This window comes from Ananas comosus, linkage group 18 (assembly GCF_001540865.1).
Source record: "Ananas comosus cultivar F153 linkage group 18, ASM154086v1, whole genome shotgun sequence".
Taxonomy (NCBI): domain Eukaryota; kingdom Viridiplantae; phylum Streptophyta; class Magnoliopsida; order Poales; family Bromeliaceae; genus Ananas; species Ananas comosus.
The window spans coordinates 2,274,821-2,293,060 of record NC_033638.1 but is presented as its reverse complement, the minus strand read 5'-3'; the positions used below and the strand labels follow the sequence as shown (position 1 = coordinate 2,293,060).

At 35.8% G+C, this 18,240-nt stretch overlaps 1 protein-coding gene across 2 annotated transcripts; it reads left to right on the top strand.

Moving 5' to 3' along the window:
- LOC109724004 (SUMO-activating enzyme subunit 2) lies at positions 297-13,773 on the top strand. 2 transcript variants are annotated; one of them, XM_020252584.1, is made up of 10 exons: positions 297-414; positions 3,463-3,546; positions 3,660-3,878; positions 4,763-4,864; positions 8,553-9,005; positions 9,094-9,323; positions 11,634-11,727; positions 11,833-12,015; positions 12,197-12,294; positions 12,997-13,773. In XM_020252584.1, the coding sequence occupies exons 1-10, from the start codon at positions 340-342 to the stop codon at positions 13,361-13,363; spliced, it is 1,905 nt and encodes a 634-aa protein (XP_020108173.1). In that variant the 5' UTR covers positions 297-339; the 3' UTR covers positions 13,364-13,773. The 2 variants fall into 2 exon arrangements, with proteins under 2 accessions (XP_020108173.1, XP_020108174.1); XM_020252585.1 differs by lacking the exon at positions 297-414 and adding an exon at positions 956-1,004.

Here is an 18,240-nt window from a genome sequence, read left to right as displayed (position 1 = left end):
GAAGAAACAGATAGTTTCGAAATTCTACTCTCCGCTCATCAGCGGTTTTTCGGTTCGAAGGTCTCGGAATCGAAGCCCATCGCCCCCTCTCCTTGCACTTCTTCGGGCGAGGAGGCTTTTACTAGCCCGATCCTTCGTCTCCTCCCAAAACTTGCTGCTCTCGCTTCACGTTCACGTTCCTGTTCCTGTTCCTGTTCCTGTTCCTGTTCCTGTTCTTCTCGGTGGGGTGGGTGCCTCGGGAAGGCAGGTATTATTTTCTTGCGGAAGGAAGGAAGGAAGGAGTCTGACTTCGCTTGACTCGGATTGGGGGGGTTTGTCCTGCAGGCCGCGAAGGTGCTGATGGTCGGGGCCGGCGGGATCGGCTGCGAGCTCCTGAAGACGCTTGCCCTCTCCGGCTTCCGCGATATTCACATAGTAACATCGCCTTCCCCTGCTTTTGCTTTTACTTCTACTTTCGCCTTCCCCTGCTTTTACTTTTACCACCACCACCACCACCACCCAGTCCAGTCCAGTCCAGTCCTGTTAGGGTTTCTCTCCTCCGGTCTTTTGCTACTTCCGGGATTCTAGGGTTTTATCGTTTATTTTGCTGTTTGACTCGACCCGGTGTATGTACCACTCCGTCCGCATACTCAAATTAAAGAGGAGAGGATAAAATTCTGTGATCCTGTTTGCCCCTGCTGCAGGGTATGTAGGGTGCGGTGCTGTTGGATAGATTGCTGTTGAGTAAATTTTTTGCTGTTTTACATCCTCGCTGCCGCTGTAGAAGCATCAATTTAAATCTTTCGGTTTTAAGCCTCAAAATCTCTTCTTCTTTTCTTTTCTTTTTTTTTCTTTGTGTGTGTGTGTGTGTGTGTGTGTGTGATTTCTGTTCTAGCCAAAGCCCCGGACTTTTTTATTTGCCAAAACGCTTTTCTAGGGGTGATTCTTGTTGAAAGCAGGAAGCACAAGTAGGCCCAAAGAGGCACTAAAATCCACCCTTCCTGCCGCCGCATGTTGTATATTTGGTATGCAGATGCATTTGCAGGCATATATGTGGTTTAATTAACGGAAACAATGCTTCTCACTTTAAAAATTTGTTCAATTGTCGTTAATCAAAACTATGCTTGTAAGTGGTAGAAAAGGCGTTCTCCTGAACGATGCCAATAGTGTGCCAGATGTATGCGTTACTCAGGTGCATGCTGGTATGCATGCGGTATTTGATTTCAGATGCAATTAACATTTTTTAAACTGTGGTAGAAATGCGAATAATAGAAATTGGTAAACGGATAACGCACATAACAAATCCCCAAAAAGAAAGGAAACAGAGAAAATTTTGAAGACCTACTGTAACACAGTAAATATCACGTGGAAGTTTTAAGTAATATAAGCAAGAAATTTTGCTGATTACAAAGAAAGGCAACAGTCACAATATAAACTAAACATACCCCCAAGTAAACTCTATGTTTAGGTGTTTCATTAATATGCCATGCTTAATCTGCTTGCATTTAACTAAGTGCTTGGTTAATTTGGTAGTAGATGACTTGCTCACGTGCTTACTGTGTAGCGCATAAGTGTCTAGCCAACAGGCAGAGAGACTAATGGATTATTAAGGGTGTTCAAGGGACCACATACGCATGTATTGGTTCATCCACTCTTTTGAGATAAAGCGAGATAGCATGGATTACTTGAAACATGATTAATGAGATCCAACTTGATATAAATATAGAGTTATATATTTTTTGTTTTATTTAAAAGTCGGAATATGATTTATATGTGGACTGGGGAGAGATTATTAACTCTCTAATAAATCTTGTCAGGAATGAAAGGATTGTGACATCAAGTGTACTACTTGCTTATATGTTAGGCTCCTTTTTGGTTTCTCTTCTATCCTTTAAATCAACATACCATCCATGCTATTCTTTTTTGCTTTTTTTGGTGTGTACCATTTTGTTCAGCCTAAGGAATCGAATTGCTTCAGTGATAATCAATGCAAGCACTGAAATAAATTACAATACCTTGGAGATCAGCAGGAAAAGCAAACAAAGATTTTAAAAAGATAGAGAAGGGTAGATGAAAGAATTAACTCGTACCCTGGATTATATGGGCTGTTTGTTATGAGAGGGCAACATGAATTATGACAGAAAAATTAAAGCAGGTTGAATATTTCTCTATGGTGCTTTAGGATGTTGAATATGTCAGCTATTTGTCCATGGATCAGTCAGATGTTTTATGAACTGGCTTTAAAAAAGTGCCAAAAACAACACTTACAGGAAACTGAGAAATTGATTTTAAAGTTTATATAGTGGTTTGTGCAGTGTAGATTCAAGAAGTATTAGTAAGAGTAAAACTCATGATATTATGGCCTAAGGAGCTGGCAAATACTGCCTCTTAGATCAGCAAAATTAGGACCGATGGCTTCTTGTGGCAATGTAATACTTGTCCTCAAAAGTTTCATTCAATATCCACTCCATTTCTTTATCTGGACTTTGATTTCGTTTTTTGTGTAATGTGACAAGCTTGTTAGACCTGGTGTTGGTGTAGTTTCTTGTAAGCAAGGATTTCTATGTTGGTGGGCCTTGTTCTGGCATGGCCGGCATGTGCCCTCGATGCTTCTCATCTAATAGATAAAAAAGGATCTGGCATGGCCTGTGTAGTTCCTGCTAACAATAAAAGAGGATCTATCCCTACGCGTGCTGGCATGCCAAGCCATGCCATGACGTGCTGTGTTGTGCCTTGCCAATGGAACTCTGGCACACCCGGTGCTAGTGGCATGGTAATCCTTGCTTTTAAGGCAGGCATTTGTTCCGACATTGAGAGAAGGCATGGCTATGCAATTTTTTTTTGTTATCTTTACTCGGGATTTAGTCCTTTAACCTGTTCTGGTGATTATCATGCTAATAATGGTTTGACTGACCATGTTTGTAATAATCATATATTGCAGACAAAGAGTTGTAGCTTTGCCAATTATCTGTAATTATCTATTGAAAATTTACAGTAGAACTGTAGAACCTAGTATTTTCACGGAATTCGTTTGCCAAATCCAAGCTTCTTTTGCCTCCATTTTGTTACTTTTCGTTTGTCTCCTATTTTGTGATGATTGTCGTTAGTGGAAGTTGCTTAGTGTATTTGCTAGTAGCAATATTGTAATTATCATTATAGGAACATTATTATCTATGTAATTATAGCATAGCTGTTCTAAATAGTTTCATGGCCACAAAGATATGGTGTCTTATATGTTTATACTCTGTTCGTACCCCTTTGAGAATGTTTATAGTTCTTATTCTGCTATCTATTCTGACGTGGTAATTTCTCTAGAGTCTAGTGGGAGTCTTTTATCATCACGTATCCATTTTTCATGAAATCCACTGTTGTCCCAATTGGATGAGTTCATTCAGACGTCTATATACCACGGGAGTAGAGTAAGCTTATCAGCTGACATTTTGGATACCAACTTATAAATCGAACTTTTGAAACAATTTGCAGATTGACATGGACACAATTGAAGTTAGCAACCTAAACAGGCAATTTTTATTTCGGCAACATCATGTTGGACAATCTAAAGCTAAAGTAAGCAACATTTGAATGTTTTTTATTCATCTCTCATGAAACTTTTTTCCTATTTTATTTATTTACATCTGGTGCTGCTCTCATTGCTTCCATCATGGTTGTATTCTTTTCAGGTTGCTCGTGATGCTGTTCTAAGGTTTAGGCCCCACATCAATATCACACCATACCATTCAAATGTCAAAGATCCTCAATTCAATGTTGATTTTTTTAAGCAGTTTAATGTGGTCCTGAATGGTCTGGATAACCTAGATGCTAGACGACACGTTAATCGACTTTGCCTTGCTGCTGAAGTTCCTTTAGTTGAAAGTGGAACAACAGGTTTTCTGGGGCAGGTGATGTCATATAACTCCCAGTTTAATCTAATTATAAAGCCATTAGAAAGTAATGTGTAGCATGGTAATTGCTATTCGTACTCCCATAAATCTACTGCTTTATTTGATGTATCTCTAGAAGAAGAATTTGTTAGGATGTATGGACTAACATTTGTTTAGCTTTAATCTTCCTCTAAGAGGTACTGACGGAAAAGTTGTCAAATAAACTTTGCCATCTATCCTCGTAACTCATCTTCGTCATGTAACTGTTCTCTGGCCACAGATTCTTTTATCTCCTCTTCTAAACATGTTGCCTCTTTATCTTTCTTAATCACTTCTGTTAGTGTCATTTCTGGATTCTCTCTCTCACTTTCATAGCATAACCTTGGATTACCTCATTCTTTCCTATCGATCAATTTACATCTCCATTTTGTATGTGTTTCCGTAATTATTCCATAATCCTGCCTTGAAGCTGCTTCTGCTGCAGAGCGAACATCTTCCTTTCCGGTCCTACTTTATATTGCTGTTTGTCCACGTCAACATCCTCATCGCACTGTGCTAGTTGTTTTTACATTTTTTATTCTGAATGTCATATATTCAGAAATTCAGCATACTGCAAGTTGCAATCCCGTAGTGTTTGCTCTTACTTTTTAGAGTTACTTCTGCATGAAACGAATGTCTGTTTTACAATCAAATCCTAGAATGATTTAGTCATCTAGTACCCGTATATTTTTTTAGCTGTATTTCTTGCAGGAACCAAACTAGCTTCCTATGTGCTTTGTTAATTAACGACACCATGAACTGCTTGCTATAAGTATGTGCCAAATCAGAAAATCTCATGTTTTTGTGCATTAACATGTCAAACTGACTCTAGTGAAATATATTAATCGTTTTTCATTTGGTAGGTCACAGTTCATGTCAAAGGCAAAACAGAGTGCTATGAATGCCAGCCAAAACCCACTCCGAAGACCTATCCTGTTTGTACGATCACCAGCACCCCTTCAAAGGTTTAATCTTTGTCAATTCTGTTCTGGTTTTTCTGATTTTCTCTTGTTTTAACTGGTGTATCTGTGCTTCCATGGATGAATTATTCTGTGAAAGATTATCGTTGCTACTTACAACTTTTTTCTTTAGTTTTTCTTTGTCATTTCCTTATGAAATTTCTTACCACTGCTGATATTCTTGGTACCTATTTGGTCTAGCTTTTGCTTTTGCCTTGATTTGCGATCACCTCCTGGTGTTTGGCAAATACAGATGCTTGGAGCTTTTACAATGCGTGGGAAGCTGAAATGAGATTTTAAGCCCTAAGAGCAGAACCTCCAATTTGGAAGAATACTAAAATTGTGGCTTATTCAACTTTTGGTGAATAAACCTTGGATTTGTACTAACTTCCTATGCTAAGGAAAAAAAGGATCCAACCAATCAAATGATCTGAAGCAACTGATACAATTTGAAGTTTTAAATGCCAACAACTTATACAATTAAAATTTAGTCATTATTGTAGTATGAAAGCCATAATAATGTGCTAGCTGAGTAAGTATTGTTAATAAGCTAAACATAAGCAAGCTAAGCTAAGCTCAAGATCGGCTCGCTTATAGTCGTGTTGATCTCAAGCTTATTTACTTTTGAGTCAAACTTGAGCTGCTCATGAAGAACTGATTTATGTGTTTGTACTAAGAAATTGACGATGTTTTTATTTTTATGAACCTTTATTGTATACGTATTGCTAATCTGTTATTTAGAATTACATTTGTATAACATGTGAAAATTTCTTTTTCATTCTAAGGAGGACGAATTATGCTTCTTCTGACATAAAATTGATATGTTATTTGATTGTTTTCAATATGTTTTGCCAATTTTTATATTTTTAAGATTAACTAAGAGCATTGAGCTGCTCAACCTTAACTTGTATGTTAGACGAGCCAACTGAGCCTGTGCTGAGCCAAGTTTCAAGCCGAACACAAGTTGTTCAAAAGCAAAGAGCTCAATTTATAGCCATAGTGTTAGCCTTGTCAAAATGTCTAGGATGCTTAGTGCAATGCATGGCATCAATGTTATACTGCTTTAAATTATTATCAACATGGACTGCCCATGCATGTTCAATGCATTTTTGGCTAATTATTCGAATACCTTGACTTGGGAAGATGAAAGGTGTGATGTTTCAGACTTCAAGGGTAGATGAAATTAGCTTCTGGGTCGAAAGGCATTTTAAAATTGAAGCTCTTGCTTCTAGATGCAGCATAAATTTGTGAGGTGAGTTTCTATGAAAGTGCTATTGGACTTCTTCGAATATCTCCACTGAAACAATACTTATACATTTGTTAAAATGAGCCCAACAAGCCGTAAAAGAACACAAACCAAGTTAAGTACTTTGTTAGCTGGGGTACATGCTACGCACGTGCGAAACATGTTGATCATGCTGCTTGCAGGTGTGTGCCAACATATAAAAGGACACCATATTATGGCCTTTGACGATTGTGCCGAGCTGTTGGCATGCAACGCGCCACTGTATAATAGGCTGACTGATATTTCGCATGCTATTGTTGAGGCGATTAAAACCTTGGTTCAAATGATGACCTTTTTAACTGTACATACAAAATACAATGCTCATCATTCATAGGCTATTATTCCTAAAGGGTGGCTACTATTCTACTAGTGCATAAACCCGTATTTTTGCACGCCTAAGTGGATGCAGTTGCTTAACCAACCCACATAGACCATATCTAAATATAGTTTGGGCACTAGCCACTAGGTAATAAACATAAGACCTAGTTGTGACATCCCAATAGTCTCACATCGGATGGGAATGAGGTTGTGATTGGGTATATAAGAGATCACAGACACTAACAATAATAATTGGGCTTAAATATTTTGGGTTGGTGGTTTTAGGCCCAACGAGTTATTATTGCTAGCTGGTTGGGTTGTTACATTTGATATCAGAGTCAATCACTAGTCGGAAGTGTGAGATGAATCTCGGTTGACTCAGTGTTGGAATGACAGGCTAAGCCAGGTTGGAGAATGACAGGTTAAGCTAAGGTCGGTATCAAGGCTAACGAGACAAGTCTCACATCACTTGGTGATCGTAGGTTGTGCGTGTGATTGGTCTGACAAGAATGTCAGGGCCTAAACAGGGGGACTCCGTGATACCCCAATAGTCCAATATTGGGTGGGAATGGGGTTGTGATCGAGTATATAAGAGATTATGGAAATTAATAATAATAACTGGATTTAAGCATTTTGGGCTGGTTTGGGCCCAACAAGTTATTATTGCTAGCGGGTCGGGTCGTTACACAAGTCGCGTGCTATGATGTATTTTAAGTATATATAAGTAGATATGTTGCGACATGTCTATGCTGACTAGTTATACATTTAAATCTACTGATTTGAGATATAAATCTTCATACTACTTTCATTTGCTACTCGTGTTTGAGAATACTTTGCATCGAAAATTACATAAAAATTTGACATGATCTTTATAGTGTTGCAATGTCCTACAACATATAAAGGTTTCTTAGGATTTTTCTTCGTGATTCTTCTGCCTCTTATTCTTATCTATTGTATTTTGTCTTACCACAGTTTACAGGCTATTGTTGTATCCTATGTGACCCCATATGCACTCGCCTTCCGCATAAGCTATGCAGTATCTTGGCTACTTGCCTAGTAACTTTACACTTTTTAGAACATGATGCAGGCCTTTTCCTGTAAAGCTGTAACAAATTTTGAGCAAGGTTTATCAAACTTTATTTGAACAATTTCTTTTTGACAATCAAAAGTAATAAAGTATCTGAATTATATTTGAATAATCCATTTTTAAAGTACAAATATGGGTAAAAAAAATGGTAATAAGGAATATTATGCTCTGGACATTTACATGGATCAGCCAAAACTGACTAAAAGTATGAATATTTATGTAATTCTCATAGCGCCTTATTGTAATATGCATTTGTAATGGGATATTCAGTGAATGTCAGGGCCACGCTGATAATAAACTTTCAGTTGACATCAGTACCCACTTTTGAATTATGTTATGATGTCTTCTATTCAAGGTAATTTGTTATTCCTTCAATTGTGGGGTAGGATGATATTTGTAGAACAGCAGAAAAGTAATAAAGAGAGAGTATGTGTTAAAGTTGCATATGGAATTAGTGAGAAGATATTATGAATTTTAGAGGAAGGAATTCAGTTATTCATGGAAAATAGGGAATTATGTTATGTGCTGTTACTTGATCTAACCTTAGGGAAAACATTAAATTAAGTTTTATTTGACTAGATGCTTGTGTATAAATGTGTTTTGTACATCTCGTCCAAAAATGACATGATTTTTTCAGTCTTTTTGGGAAAAACAAATGTGAAAGGTGTTCCATCATATGTACTCATGTGGGTAATTTAGGGATTATTTGTGAATTTGCTAATAAAACTGGAAGAGAATTTGAAATCTACTTTTGTGATCTCAAATTTAAACATATCAGAAATCTACTTTCGATTTGTGAACTTGCAGATCTTTATTTCTTGGTTCTTATTGTTGTTTGGGGTTCGGAAGTTTTATGCTTTCGATGCATGGAATTTTCTTGATTACTATTATCTGTTGATTTGTTGGTATGGTGATTGCATTTTTGCTGGAACTGAATTTCAGTTAACTAAATCTTTAGTCTGCTATTTTTTTGTGATGCTGAATTCTATCTTTTACATGTCCAGTTTGTTCACTGTATTGTTTGGGCCAAGGACTTGCTTTTTGCCAAGTTATTTGGTGACAAAAATCAGGACAATGATCTTAACGTGCATTCTGGTGATGGCAATTCTCAGTCAGAGCATGCACAAGATGTATTTGTACGCAACCCACATGAAGACCTTGAGCAGTATGGTCGGAGAATTTATGATCATGTTTTTGGATATAATATTGAAGTTGCATTAACTAATGAAGAAACATGGAAGAACAGACAAAGACCTAGACCGGTATATATTAATGATCTTTTACCTGACAAACTAGTTCACCGAAATGGGTACTCAGAGGACTGCAAGACTGAGGATTTGACCCCATCTGCTATGTCCTCTCTTAATCTGAAGAACCCACAGGATGTTTGGAGCCTTGCCGAGAATTCACGAATCTTTTTGGAGTCTCTTAGATTATTTTTTGAAAAAAGAGAGAAGGTACCATCTTTTGCATCTATCTGTTGTTATGCTCCTGAGATCATTTTCTCTGTTAAACTTAGTTCATGTTGCTATTAATTGGTCTTAGGATATTGGGTGCTTAACCTTTGACAAAGATGATCAGTTGGCAGTGGAGTTTGTGACTGCTGCTGCAAATATCAGGGCATCTTCTTTTGGGATTCCTTTGCATAGTCTTTTTGAAGCTAAAGGCATCGCCGGCAACATCGTTCATGCCGTCGCAACAACAAATGCTATTATTGCTGGTCTGATTGTTATAGAAGCAATTAAAGTGCTGCAGAATGATTTTGAGAATTATAGGTACAGTTCCTTTGTCCATGAAGTTACGAGTTTCCACTATTTCTGGTTTCTGGATCTAGTTATTGTATATGGAAATTTTTGGCTATCATTTTTTATGATGATTATTTTGAGACTAAGCTATTTTCTAACCATTCCTTTTGAGAAGTCTGCAAATTTAGTTCTTTGTCCACCAAGTAGCATTTGAAACATGCAGGAAAAATTTTCTTTCATCGAAAGAAGTTGCTTTCAATCTCCATCAGCTTGTAATTTTGTGCTTTTACCTCATAAAAAATTTCATTTGAAATAATAGCTTGAGTTCTGCTACATTCATTCCACAAAATTCTTGCAAAATTTTGATAGTCTTCATGATTTCTATCAGTATGAAAATGGAACATTAGTTGGATTTTATTCCTACTAAGAAGCGCTCTGGGAAAGATGATTCATATAGGTTATAATGATTGAAACTTATATAACTGGTGTTTTGAACAAATTTTTAGTTTGCATCCCTTTTGAGGATCCTGTTGACCAAAATTTCAGTCTGCATATTCTTTTGACGATTCTTTGGATTTCGTCTTTTTATTCATTTATCATGGTCTATTATAGTTTTTTCATTGAGCAGAATAGAGAAATACAACTCACAGCATGCAGTACCAACCCAAATAGTTCACCTTTGTTTCTTTCTTCTCTCCACGCTTAAGCTCTGAATCTAAATTAACAGTACTAGGTCTACCGCATTGTTATTTGGGAGTGCATGATTTGTGGTGACCTGCTTTTCCTGAGTTACGAGTAGTGTTAATTATTGGCTAGTGGGTTATTATGCAATGCAAATTCTTGGCCTTTACTTGGAGCTCTTAAAGTTGATTAGTTGTTTGTGCCTTAACAGCAGGGAAACTGTCTTCGCATAGATTTTCTCCACATGATATTTCATCTCTTTCTTGTTCACAGGTTTTGATCATTGCTTATATGATACTTTTCTGATCATTACTTGTTAACACTATTTTTTAATTATCCTTTGGAATATCTGAGCCCGTGCTAGTAAGAAAGGTTCCTACTTGAGAACCAAGTAGCTTTGGTGCCTAGCAATAGTGATAGAGATTGATGTATGACTTATCATTACATATGATTAGATATTGAAAATGAAGTCCTATTGCATGTTCAATTGTAGTAGTTGACAGTTATTGCAACACTCGTAAAAGCAAGATCTTGCAATTCAATTAATTTTGTTCTTCAAAGTCCTATAGTAATCTTGTTCGTCCTAGTTTTCCAATCACATAGAACGTAATGTAACATACCACAATAGGGATGTCAATGCGTATGATATGCAAAATTTTACTAGAAACCTCGAACCTGAATGGGGCAGTAATAACTGAAGGTAAACCGTCATGGTTTGGGCGATGGGAAAACAAACTTAGTTGGGTCTCAGTTATAGTTTTTGCGACTTCCTGACCTGAACTTGAACTCAAACTGTATACTTCGTATGTCTAAAAATGTGCAACAATTGTTTTTTTTTGCAATTGCTTAAATTGTTAGAGAACGGTGTTCTTATTTATATTTTAACATTGTTCCCTCTCATTTGGGCTCGAGACATTTTGAAATGTGTACTTGAGTTAAATGGGGGAAATTAAATGAGATTAGGAGCTTGGTGGGATTCGAACTCAAGACCTCCTACTCTGACACCATGTAAAGAATGTGAAATAATCGTTTTTGTCCAAAAGCTTAAGCTATTAGAGAGTGATGTTCTTAAATTATATATTTAAAACGCATATATATATATACACACCTTTGTTCTAATTCCTCCAGATGAAGATGTATATGTATTCAAGCCAGTGTATTTTGATCTAATTGCTGTAGAATGTAGATTAAGACAAGATAGTCATCTTGATAACATTTTATATTGCTGTTCTTGTATCAAGATTTAGAACCTAGTTTGAATCCTGTTTTGTTTATGAATAGAATTGTTAAAAGAAAGTTATAGTGGGTTTCAGTTTTGGTGTTTTAGGTTTTTCGGTGGGTTTTTTATGGTTTTCGACTTCTGTAAGTCGTTTGATTTGGTTTTGGTTTTGGGTTTCAATGTTGATTGGGCATTTTGGATTTTATTTTCCGAAAAATCGAATCAATCCTATGCCATCAAGGCATCAACATACCTAATTATGATACAGACAAGAATTGGCGGTCAAAAACAAATTGCATGTGACATATTATTATCTTTTTTAGCTGCTGTGATGATTGGCACAACGCTTGCCACTTCTATCTTCTCTGTGCACATCTTTGTATTAAATTTATAGGCAAAATTAAGTTTTGTTTAACTGGGAGAGCTATTTTTGTTCACAGGATGACATATTGTCTTGAACATCCATCAAGAAAGATGCTTCTAATGCCGGTGCAGCCATTTGAGGCTAATAAATCATGTTATGTCTGTTCTGAGGTACTTATCTTTTTTGTAAAATCCCTCTCTCTCTCTCTCTCTCTCTCTCTCTCTCTCTCCCCGATATGTGACTGTTTTAAACATTTGTATACTTAAATGAGACAGACACCCCTGCTGTTGGAGGTTAACACTAATACTGCAAAGCTTCGAGATGTTGTCGAGAGAATAGTAAAGGCCAAACTTGGTATGAACCTTCCTATGGTAATGGTTGGCTCAACACTCGTCTTTGAGGATGGTGATGATTTGGACAAGGATTTAGCTGCCAATTATGCTTTGAACCTCGACAAGGTTGTGTCTGATGACTTCTTTTATTCATATATTCACTCTTAGCATTCTCTGTTTCAGTTGTGCATGGTAAGCTAAGGTTGGCTTTAACTGGTGTCTGTTCTCTTTTCTTTCTTTTTTTTGTTTTTTTTTTGTTTTTTGTTTTTTTTGCGTCCTACGGGATTGTCTTGCACATCTCACGCAGGTTTTATCTGGACTGCCTGCTCCGGTCAGAAGTGGCACTGTGCTTTGTCTCGAGGATCTTCAACAGGAATTAGTATGCAATATCAACATCAAACACAGGTTTCCATTACGTCTTTGGGTTTCTGTATCTTTTTGCATTGTTAATTTCCCAAATACATTCATCATGTTGTTCCTATAAAGTTTCTTATTCTGTTGTAGTGGCTTGGAACTTTAATTATACATAATCTGTGCTTTGCGTCAAAGCGTCTAATGCATTGAATGATGATGCATTAGGAGATAAGCGTGTATGAAAGTGTCAAGGTTGGAAGAGTTTGTGTTTAACTCTCGTGAGGGGAAGCAAAAGAGAAGCCATCTTGTTTTAGAAACCAATGAAAGTGATTGTAAGAACTATTAGCAATCACTTGGTTTTGACATCAATTCGGGGTTTATGTTAGGATGTTACCATATTAGACATGCTTGAAAGTCATTTACCGTTTTCCGTCTTCAGATTGCAAATGCATACTAGAAGATAAAAAGTGCATCTGGGATTGTTTCTTTCTTCTTCTTTTTAAATTTGATAAATGACATACCTAAACATTGTCAAAGTACTCGAAAATTGGAAGTCTTAGACACAGTTTCTGGTTTGCTTCCTGAGTCTGGTTTTTCATCTGTTTGTGCTTTAAGTCCATTTGTCTCGTCGAAGCCCTCTCTTATTTCCATTGTATGCCTCCTACATGTTTCTTTCAGTTCATGAAATGGCTACTTTTATAACAGAGATTATGAAGTATGAGATATCATTACAATATATTGATGTATAAGCAGGGAGGAATTTGACGAGGAGAAAGAACCTGATGGGATGGTCCTATCTGGGTGGACCACTCCCTCCGAAAAGGGCAAAGAGGTTGCGGTGAGCAACGGAGAGACCAAAGCTGTGGCCTCTGTATCTTCATCAGAAGCTGACGGAGATGAGGTGGAAACAACTCCAGCAGTGCCCAGTAAAAAGAGGAAAATGCCCAAGCCTGAAAGGTCAGAAACAGCAACAGAGAATGACGATAAACCTCAGACTCGTCCTAGCCGTAACTTATCTGATAAAAAAAGTCTGCAAGAAATCAAAGACAACGACGACGATGATGATATCATTGTTCTTGATGATAACCCCGAAACAAGCAAGAGAAAGAGAATACACTAAGCCCCAAATTAAAACGACATCTGATCGGCTGGGAATGCTTTTGACTTGTGATCTAGAAACATCACTAACACATTGTTATCGGTGCCGTGCTTTTTGTAAGATGCCTGTGTAAACGAAAGTTGTTCCAGGAATCCTGCTCCCTGTAGGTTGGAGAGGGTCGTGATTTCGTACATCATTGGAGGAAGTGATTTTTTTTTTTTATTTTCTTTGGCCGCGCCCTGTTTTAGTTGGTTTTTGGTGAATCGTGTAACTTATCATAGTGGAGATACATGGCGAATAGGAGGCTCGTAAATTATCTAACCTCCTTAACCTGCTTAATTATTATTCTGTATCTGGTAAAGCTATTCTGATTCTCAGTTAATTGCTGTAACTGATCTGAACATAATCTTGTAGCTTCGCTATTTCCTTTACTACAAAAGTACTTGCTTGTTATGTCCGTAAGAACTGTCGAGGCCAAGAGGTCCAGCTGGAGCCTGGTTTTTACTATTTCATCCACCCCTATGTACACAGACGGGGCATTATTCTGCATCTGTGCTGTTTCGCATACCGCCGGAGTCGATGGACGCACCTGAGTGAGAGTGAGAGTGAGAGTGCGAGTGCGAGTGAGAGAGGAGGGGGAGAGACCTCCTCCCATTACCTGTTCTCTTTATTTTGCCATTTAACTCGCTCGCACTCACAACTTGGGGGTCCCCAAATAACAAGCAACAAGCTTGTTAGAAGATGATGTAAATTAGTCAGTCCTATATGATGATGTTAGTGGCCGTATTATCCCTCTAATGATGCTAATGCTAATGTAGTTAAGAGCCGGTAGGTAGCGTATGGAGGGAAAGTGGGCTTGTAAGGTGGGGTATGTAAGCCAGTGTGGTGGCTCGGTTTTGCACCACTACCAGTGTGATTTATTAGTGGCGTTCGCAGGACCGAGCTCTCAGGAATGTGGTAAACCGGGATCCAGATTCCAGACCCTTTTTTTTTTTTTTCTTTTTTTCTTTCCGATGAAATTTTTCAATTTACAAAATAACCTTCTAGTCTAGAGAATTTATCTGGCCAAATAATCCATCCTCTAAAAAAGGTCTCCTCCTGCTTCATCGTCTTTACATATGCTGAAGCATGCTTAATTAGCAAATGTGCTAGTTGGCGTTTATTTATTTGTAGAGAAATTCATCTTCCACCAGCTAACTATTGTGGCATCGGAGGCTCATTGATATATATATATATATATAAGAAACTCGAGCGTTGGGGTGCTTCTTGGAGGTCTATTATAGTTGTAAGAAGCACCTGCACCTGGAGGACTACTATAGTATAGTTGGTTGAAGACCTAAGGAGGGGTATATTTCCATTACACGAGGTATTTGCATCATGAGTAGTTCGAGTGCTTTTATTAGGGATTGTTTGATTGCATATAGTTGTAACTACGTACAAATTCAAATCCAATATTTGATTTGATGCATTTGAATCCAACTGCTGTAGTTGAAATTGCATGAGGAGACGTAGTTGATGCAATTTTGAACTGCGTCCAAATTAACTGTAGTTCCAACTGTATAACAGTTTGGAAGAGTAACTTTAAATAAGAGGCAAGCTTACATCCTTAATTATTTTTTAAATAAAAAATATTTTTTTCTGTTTATATTGGAGATAATCTCACCACTATGTACAAAAAGGGAAATTTTTTTACAAATGCACTTTTCAGTGACATACAACTGCTACATATAACTACTGTGCTTTTTACTGCATCTAACCAAACGAGATATACGTAGCTTTAACTATTACATTTTCAATTACATGTATCTCCAACTCTACTATATTTTTATTTATATCAAACCAAATAGTCTCTTACCACAATTCCAAATAAATTCTAACTCAGCTTAAACTTTTCCAAATCCATTCATGTCATGTCTAGCGTAATTTTCATTCGCGGGATTTTTATCTGCATAATCCTTTGAATTTTTTTAATTGGCAAAACAATCTTCTAAGAAATTTATTTAGACAAATAACCCTCCTCTTGCCAACTACACAATGGATAATTATGCCAAAAGCGGTGAATCATTCACCATTTTCGAGAAGACGGTGAACGAGTCACCATCTTCTAAATTTCGATTCACCATCTTCTAAATTTTCTACGAAAGAGATAAATCATTCACCCTTTTCGGCTTTTAAGTAGATTCACCGACCGTCCCTAGAGTAAGTGGCAAAGGGCTTGGTGGTTGGTACCCGAGGTCCCGAGTTCGAATCATAGTTGATTCACATTTCCAGCTAAGTTTATTTCTAAATAAAATAAACGAAACAGATAGCGTGCTACCTATCTCTCTCTCTCTCAAAAAAAAAAGAAGAAAAGAAGTAGATTCACCGCTTCTAAAATTATCAAAATCACGACGTCTGAGTTGGAATTAAAATTTTAATTTTAAACTAATAATTTGAAATTAGAATTTAAAGATACAATTTTAAAACTGAATTAGAAATTTGAATTGAAATTCAAAATTTGAATTTAGATTTCGAAATTGAAATTGAATTAGATTTTGATATTTGAATTTGTGTTCAAAATCTAAATTTAAATTTTAAATTAAAATTTATAATTTATATTAAAATTTGAATTATATTTCAAAATTTGAATTCAAAATCAGCATTTAAATTTCAATTTGAAAATTTTGAATGCATGTGAATTTGAATTGAAATTACAAATCAAATGTGAGTTTCAATTTAAACTGTGAATTCAAAATCTGAATTTTAATTTTAAATTTAACTTTAAATTTGATTTGCAATTTGAATTCAAAATCTGAGTTATACTTCAAATTTTGAATTCAAAATTTAAATTTAAATTTGAAATTTAATGCGAATTCGAATTGATATTTCAAACCAGAATATGAATTTGAATTCGAAATCTGAATTTGTATTTAAAATCAAAATCAATGATTTGAAATCAATTTTTAAATTTGAATTCAAAATATAAATTTGAATTTTATATTTGATTTGAAATCTAAAGTTAAATTTGAATTTCAAATTCTTCGAACATAAAACTTAGAAGTAATGAATCATTCACCTATGTAGAAAGGCGGTGAACGATTTTACCCCCTTCTTGAAGATGGTGAATGATTCATCGCTTCGGGTATAATTATTCACTGCAGCTCTAAGTTGGCAAGAGGAGGGTTATTTGGCGAAATAAATTTTTCAGAGGGTTATTTCGCCAACTAAACAATTTTATAAGGTTATTTAGAAAAAAAGATTTTTTATTCTTATTTTGCCTATTTAGCCAAAATTTGATGCATTATACTGAATTTTAATTAGAAAAATGCAACCAAACGAATAAGCTCACTTTTGCTTTTTTGAGAGCCAATTGGGAGACGGATATGGGGCATGGCTCCATATGTGGAATGGCAATCACGGTTCTTCATTGGCATGATACAAACTAGAACTGTAACTTGAGTTGGTCCTCTAGAGAAGGATAAAGTGTTGAAATTGGACATAATAATATCATAAATTGGTGGGTAATAGAAAAGTTGAACTTGCTTTTACTTTATACATCATAGAAGCAAAGTAGTTTTATACTATTGCCAGTGTTGGATCCAAAAATTTCTCATAGTGGAATTAATGTATAATAAAAGAACAAATAAGGAAAAGAATTAGGCATCGTTTGCTATCACATTTATTTTTTAAAATAAATTTTGTATATATTCAATGTGCAAGAGTTAACAGTAGATTGATGTCAATCATTTCATCCAAAGTAGTGTTTACTTGGCAAAAAAATATATATATGTTTTTGCTTCTAATATTTTTTTAAATAACTTACCATATGTTACTTAGCCGGATGCATTATAAATTAATCAATAATATTTTTTTTCCTCCAACATATCAAATTACATAGAATAAATATTTAAAATTATAAAAAAAAGCATGATACGAAATGAAGTCTTAATGGATTAATTATATTTCTATTTACTATAACAACTCAAAATGACTACTATTTTCAAACAAAAAATTAATAATTAATAATTAATAATAATGCCAGTAAAAGAAAGGGCAAAAATAGCTGGAATGAAAAGAAATAGAATTTTTTTTTTTTCTTTTCCCTAAAGGATGCTGCTGCTATTGTGTAGGACCGATTTGGTTTCTTAGAAAATACTCTAGAAAATTTTTTCAGACTGAAAATTCTGCGTGTTTGGTTTGCAAAAGGAATAGATTTTTTGAAAAATTATTTTTTATATTTTACAAAAAACATTCCTTTTCGTTTCCCAAATTTTTTTTGTTTAGGAAAATAAAAATTTTTCTAGCGAACGCTTTTAGTAAAAAAGAAAATTCTCTTTTCTAATATATTGGTATATTTTTACCACCAAATCTGTCATTTCTGTCATCTCCCACCGTCATCCCCATCTCCCCAAATTATTTATATCTATATCTATATCTATTTATATCGCTATATGATTTTCCAATATCAATAGCTGATGTGGCAAGTTCTTTTTTTCTGATAATTTTTTTCCTCCTCCCGCCATACATCTCTTCATCTCCCCTCATCCGATCGTAAGTTCTCCTTTTTTTAGACTTTTCTAATTTTTTTTTCCACTCCTCCCGCTATACATCTCTTCATTTCCCTTCATCTCTCTCTTATCCTCTCCAACCCGCTCTCTTAAGAAAACCCCGTCCCCAATCTCTTTCTCTCTCCACCCAACTGACATGTCTGCACTCTCTTCTCTCATTTCTTTTTATCTGTATCTATAAACTCCTATGAAAATTCATGTTTTTTTTTGTCTACGTGACGATATTAGTTTAATTTTGTATTTTTGTAGGATTTACTTGTCATACTAAATTACCTTAATTATTGATTTGTCTACGACCTATCATTCATCTTGGCCTATGGGCCCCACCTGTCACTTTTTTTTAATCATCTT

What these genes read in the sequence shown, in the direction of transcription:
- LOC109724004 (XM_020252584.1), top strand. Translation starts at nt 340, where the DNA reads ATGGTCGGGGCCGGCGGGATCGGCTGCGAGCTCCTGAAGACGCTTGCC. An exon ending in CAACAGGTTTTCTGGGGCAG is followed by an intron (nt 3,879 to 4,762) that starts GTGATGTCATAT and finishes TTCATTTGGTAG; the next exon opens with GTCACAGTTCATGTCAAAGG. An exon ending in TCACCAGCACCCCTTCAAAG is followed by an intron (nt 4,865 to 8,552) that starts GTTTAATCTTTG and finishes TTACATGTCCAG; the next exon opens with TTTGTTCACTGTATTGTTTG.